Source organism: Montipora capricornis, chromosome 3 (genome assembly GCF_036669925.1).
Source record: "Montipora capricornis isolate CH-2021 chromosome 3, ASM3666992v2, whole genome shotgun sequence".
Lineage (NCBI taxonomy): Eukaryota > Metazoa > Cnidaria > Anthozoa > Scleractinia > Acroporidae > Montipora > Montipora capricornis.
Window position 1 is genome coordinate 14,407,817 of NC_090885.1, and position 5,960 is coordinate 14,413,776.

Below are 5,960 nucleotides of genomic sequence, written 5' to 3' on the forward strand. Positions count from 1 at the left end.
AGGAATCAAAGCAAAAGCTAAGAATTTGGGCATTGTAATGGATAAAACTTTATTTTTTAATGACCATATCAACGAAACATGCAAAAAAGCCAGTTTTGCTATAAGATCCATTTGACGCATCCGTAGATACCCTCCGTATGATGGGTTGAAGATGCTAGTCAACTCCCTTGTGATTTCCAGACTAGACTATTGTAATAGCGTTTTATATGGGATACCAAAGTATCAAAGGGACAAATTACAGAGAATCCAGAATATCGCTGCTCGAATGATAACTGGAACACGAAGCACTGACCTATTTTAAAGAATCTGCATTGGCTGCCAGTCGAAGCAAGAATTAATTTTAAGATTTTATTTATAACGTATAAGATCTTAAATGGGCAATCTACCAGTTACTTAGAACCTATTATACAAGAATATCACCCATTAAGAACACTGAGATCAACAACTCGTTCACTGTTATGCATCCCATCTATCAAATCCAATTCCTATGGTGGTCGCGCTTTCTCAACAAATGCGCCGAAATTATGGAATTCAATTCCCGAATATATTAAAAGAGCAGAAACAGTAGAAACGTTTAAAACTAGGCTTAAGACATTTTTGTTTAAAAAACATTACTGCTAATTAATTATTTATTTTTCTCTGTCTTTTTAATGAATGATCCGTTGTTAGGCGCATTGAGGTTAGAAATGCGCCCTACAAGCACCTATTTATTATTATTATTATTATTATTATTATTATTATTATTATTATTATTATTATTATTAAGATCGATATTGGCTGTTCATCTACACTCAACCCTTTTTCTTTCTGTGAATTCAACATGATGGTACAGAGTGAATATTTTTCTGAGCAGTGAGCAATCTCGTACCTAGAGTCTTCTAGCTTTTTGGTCAGCGTACAACTGCCTGCTGACCAAAAAGCCAGAAGACTCAGAGGACACAAGAATTTTCACCTTAGTGGACTCAAATGCGGCATTCAGCGGTGCAACTCCTCGAGAGGATTCAACCTCGAACTGTAAAAATGGTCAAGAGAAGCCTACTTTTTCAGAGAAAAGGAGCAAAGTCAGGTTAGAGAGTAAAGTGTCAAAAAAACTGAAGATATCATTACAGTCGTGCAAAGCGAATGAAAACGAGGAAAAGCTCGAAGGACTTCTCGTGTTTTATACGAAAAATGGCATGAAGTGCCAAATCTGAGAGGGCTTCCTGTATATTCTTAGACAACTTTTGGCCTCTTACGGCGGTAGTAAAGCGTTTGGCTATCTCCCATATAATGAAGCTCGTGGGATTTTTTTGTGGATTCATAGAAAGGGATATTCACCTTTTGCATGAGGAATATGGACTGTGTGTTTATGTGGCAACAGTGCTTAACACTAGATACATAATTATTCTACAAAATGAAACTGTAGATACTGGTAAGTCTCTCTTGGAACTTGAATGCCTTCTATCAAAAGAACAGAACAACGTTCCAAGATTTGATTTGAATGCAGAGTCATTAGAACGAGTCCTACAGTCTATGGACACAGAATATGACAAGTCAGTTTTGAAAGCCATGATTTTCCGGCTTCTGCCTCGAGGAAGAAGGTTTATCAGCTTGGAATTTAACCAGAAAATGCTATAGGCCTCCTTAACAAAGTCGTTAGTGCAACTATTGAATGCGAACGAGCTACTGAAGCGGAAGGGTATATTTTAAAACTAAGAGATTTGGACAAATTGAAATCCCACATAAACGAAAAAATAGTAGTCATCGAGGAAAGCTTGGGCAAAAAAGAAACTTTGATATCTGAAAGGCGAAAGGCAGATCTTGTTTCAGAAAAGTCAAGTCTAGAAGAAAGAAAAGACTAGATTGAGAATAATTTTCCACAAAATGATTCTCAGAGTATCAGAAGATTTAACCAGAGAAAACGGAAATTAGAAAAAACACTTATACATGAAAACAGAGTGAAAAGATGCAAACTTGGTGCTGGTGCAAAGAGGAGTTTGGACACTTAAGGAGGGTGCCTACTAATTCAAAGGTATTTTTGCCCCGGTTTATGATTATGCAGAAAATGTAGATCTTAACAAGTGTTATTGAAATCCAAAGAGAAAATTGGGGGTAACCACGCATTTTTCAAAGATAATTGTATCCTTTGCCCTTTGGTATAACGGAAATTTTGCCATCGTGTGCACGACATAGTCTACGTTCAAGATTGCACCATGAAAGATGATGTCTTATGTGTAACAGCTGGTCCAGATTGTAAGTTTAAAACGTATGAAATGAAGAAACTCAACTGGCTGAAAACGCAGCTATCTTAAGCAGTTAGTTCACTCCAAGAAGAAAAGAAAAAAGTCACCAATGTTAATGATATCGCAATTGTCATTAAAAGTCCTAAGAGAAAATACAAAACAATGCTTATGCAAAATTTTGGACGCACAAATAAAGAGTATTAGAGCAGTTTTCAATTGAGTGTCGAAAGTAATGAGATAATTACTTTGGTTTATGATTACTTCACTCAGTGATTGGTTCAAAGTTCTCGCGCCATTTTTTTCAACCAATTAGAAGTGAAACCAAAACCAATCGTGGCTCGCGCGTGCACATTTTCCCGCGCTTTCAGTCAGCTACGTGTAAATACTTCGAGTTTTGATTGCTTTACCAGATTGTTTCCGTCCTTTTTGATTGGCAAAGTAATAAGTTTGGTTTTGTTTTTACGACACTCAATTAAACTCGCTCTGTGATATTTTTGATATTGGCTAATACAAACCATATCTGTGAGACGGGAGCGGAGTAATTTATCCTACCTGAAACTTCCTTCATCTATGCAGCTATTTTGAAGGCTTGTCCCCACTCCCCTCCTTCTTCCCTCCCCCTTGAAAAATCCCGGCTACGCCCCTGAGTTCCATACGGTCGTTGCTCATTGACTTCCCTGGATTTATAAGAAGGGTAAAAATAAAATCTCCGGAGGCCAGCTAAGAAAATTAATTCTTTTATTTTGCACTGATAAGGTATTATTACATCGTCAGCATTTGGAGGTGTCATAGATAGCATATGATTTGTTAAAATATGCTTCACCAAAACATTTTGCAGCCTGACTATCACACTCGCAAAGGGCTGTCTTGCACTTTTTTTGTTCGTCATCAGCAGAATACGTGAATTCAGGCTCTGAAAGAAGAATGATAATATGCCGAACATCATAAAAAAAGTGAAATTTAATGAAATTTCAGAAAAGTCATAGCGTTAAAATCGAGGTAAAAGGGTCTAAATCAAGGTTATTAAATTACACTAAACGACAGGCATATTTAAGCACTTTTCGTATTGTAAGGTTTTGTTAAACCTGATCCAAATAATTCATTAGACGCTTTGACCAATCGGAAAATCTTCTCTAGATACATGAGTATCGTTTATTGTTATACTTAGTAATTCACCCAACAAACCTAAAAGCCCGAGGAGGGATTTGAACATGGCCCCAGGGAAAGAGTGTATTCCCCTAACATGATCAAATCTGCTTCATGATTTTAATCAAAGAGTTTACAACCTTTAATTACGTTGGATCCCACGCAGCTCTATTATTTTTAGGGTCAGGGTCCATCGTTGATTGGTTGTTTGTTTTAGTCCATTGTTTTCTGAGCCATTTCCAGGAGACGTTGTAATAGCTGCGTAATGTGAATCATAGAGGACTCAGTTTGCTTTTAGGTAAGGCTAATCGTTGTGTTAGTCGTTTCAACAACTTTAAAGCTCAGGACGCAGAATCTCTGAAAACTGCTTATTTGGCTAGGTAATTGGCCACTTCTTGTTAAATATATATGAAAACCAACATCAAAATTTTGGAGCAACTTTAAAGAAACTATCTGGAGGATATAGAGCATTTTTTTCAAAACCTGAAGCATCTTTTGGACAGCCCCGAGCTAAGATGGTAGATCAGAGTACAGCCTAATCGCATTTATATCCAGACTATCATAGGTTCGAATCTCGTTTAAGCCTGAACTTTTCAGGCTTTCTTTCCAACTACCTAGGTCTCTTAGCTACCTGACCATCGATTAGAACATAATTGGGGTTCTCGCTAAATGTGAAATCGTGACCATTCTATAATACTGAGATACCAAATACCAATACTCTTACCATAAAGCACTTTCACATGTCACAAGTCAGGTACAATTTTCGAGGCAGATCTGGCCTTGGTTGCCCTTTGAACAGCTGAGACCAGTATTGGTTTTGGGGGTTAGCCAACTACTCACCGCTGTAAGTGCGCCCTTAGCTTACATGCAGATCTCCCCTTTCGTGTCTATCATTAAAATAAGTATTTACCGCATTGGCGACATTCAGTGTAGCGATAATTTGTGAAGAAAGTAAACCACCATCCCTGACAGAAGTCCAGACTTTTGTAGCATAAGTCGTGCTCGTAACAACACCTAGAACAAATCAGAGTTCCAGAACCGTAATGTAATTTAAGACCCGCTTTTTTTCCATGTCAATTTCGAATCTTTAATCAAGGAAGGGGTGAGGAGCAGGGGGTAGGGGGTAGGGGGTGAAGGGTACCATAGCTGGAACAACCCAGACCTTTACCAAAATGCTAACCTTAGGCCTAGGTTTTATTTAAGGCACAGTGTTTAGGCCTAAGGTTAGCATTTTAGCAAAGGTTTGGGTTGTTTCAGCTATTTTACCCTTTACCCCCTACCCCACATCTACTACTCCGCACCCCTCACCCCTCACCCTACTCCTCACCCCTACCCCTCAACCCCTTCCCCCACCCCCGGAATAGTCATGCCGAGGAAAAACAAATTTATAAACTTGGCAGACCCAATCTAATAGGGTCGAGATCGTTGACGCCAACTATTGTCATTAATGTGCCAGCTTCGTTGGGTCTTTTGTTCCTGTGCTTTCCAAATTTGAATAACAAAAGCAATGTTTGTAAACAGATATCTTGCCTGTAGACCATTTTCGAAATTACCATAATAATCCTTGTTATCTAGGTGTTTTCTCCCCCTGCAACGCGCGCTCTGGTTGGTTACTTCGAGGTCACATGACATCTAACAATAAAACTTTTTCCAGCCAAGAGTCTCTGAGCGGGCAACAGTGCAAAATCTATGACGTCACAGGGTATCAGTGCACTGTTACCCGCGAATGTTGACCGACGACGGCCGTTGTTACCGTTGCACGTTTTTCTTTTGGTGCTATATAACAAATCACTTAATGACTGGTCCCTCGAGAAACAGTTCATTTTGTTTTCCTCGAATTTCAATGTTTTCCCCGGCTGCGCCTCGGCGAAACAAAATGAACTGTTTCCTTCGGGGCCAGTCATTAATTTAAGTGTTTATTGTTTGCCCTCCAAAACTTTGCACAAGCATTGTTTCCAGTTTCTCTTGGGACATACAATGGTCCCAAGAGAAAATAAAAACAATCCATGTGCAAAATTTTGGAGGGCAAACAAACAAATAAAAAAATGGTATGGTAAGTGGCCTATTCTAGCGTCAGCCCCACTGAATTAGCCGATCACTTTATTGTCGCTTTATTGTCTAAGAGATCAAAAATTAATTCCCTTAAAGCATTGCCGTTGTTACCATTGTCTTACACATTATTGCCCACAAAGAGCATGACATCGTTTGAAATGACTCCTCGGTCCATATCGATCTGCCTTCTTTCTCTGACCGGCGAGTCGGGCGAAAATTCAATGAGCACATGCCGCTCGTGCAGACTTCATAAAAATTGAAAACAAAATCACAACAATGCCAGCTGACCAAATTTCAAATTGAAATTGAATTTTAGTTCCAGTCTGAGGTGAAATCGGGGTAGAACTAGCTGCAAGGAGTTAAGGTCGAGATCTGTTTTGAAGTGACACCTGAGATACATATATTAGTCCGTAGATGTGTCATTATTTATTCGCCAATCGATCGGTGTTTGGAAAAATTTCATCTCTCGGAGTCCGTTGACTGGACAAATTGACCTAGAGATTAACATTGCAAATCTTTGCCAGCTTTGTGAGGCAAGGA

General features: G+C 38.9%; 1 protein-coding gene across 1 annotated transcript in view; it reads right to left on the reverse strand.

The window, feature by feature from the left end:
- Positions 1–2,943: 2,943 nt before the first annotated feature.
- LOC138042326 (acidic phospholipase A2 Cc1-PLA2-like) overlaps positions 2,944–5,960 on the reverse strand; it is a 17,154-nt gene continuing 14,137 nt past the window's right edge. Inside the window, exons 4-5 of the mRNA XM_068888179.1 lie at positions 4,279–4,382; positions 2,944–3,135 (exon numbers count right to left, since the gene is read on the reverse strand). Coding sequence (XP_068744280.1) covers positions 2,993–3,135; positions 4,279–4,382 — 247 coding nt within the window. The 3' untranslated portion in view covers positions 2,944–2,992. The remainder of the gene's footprint in view (positions 3,136–4,278; positions 4,383–5,960) is intronic.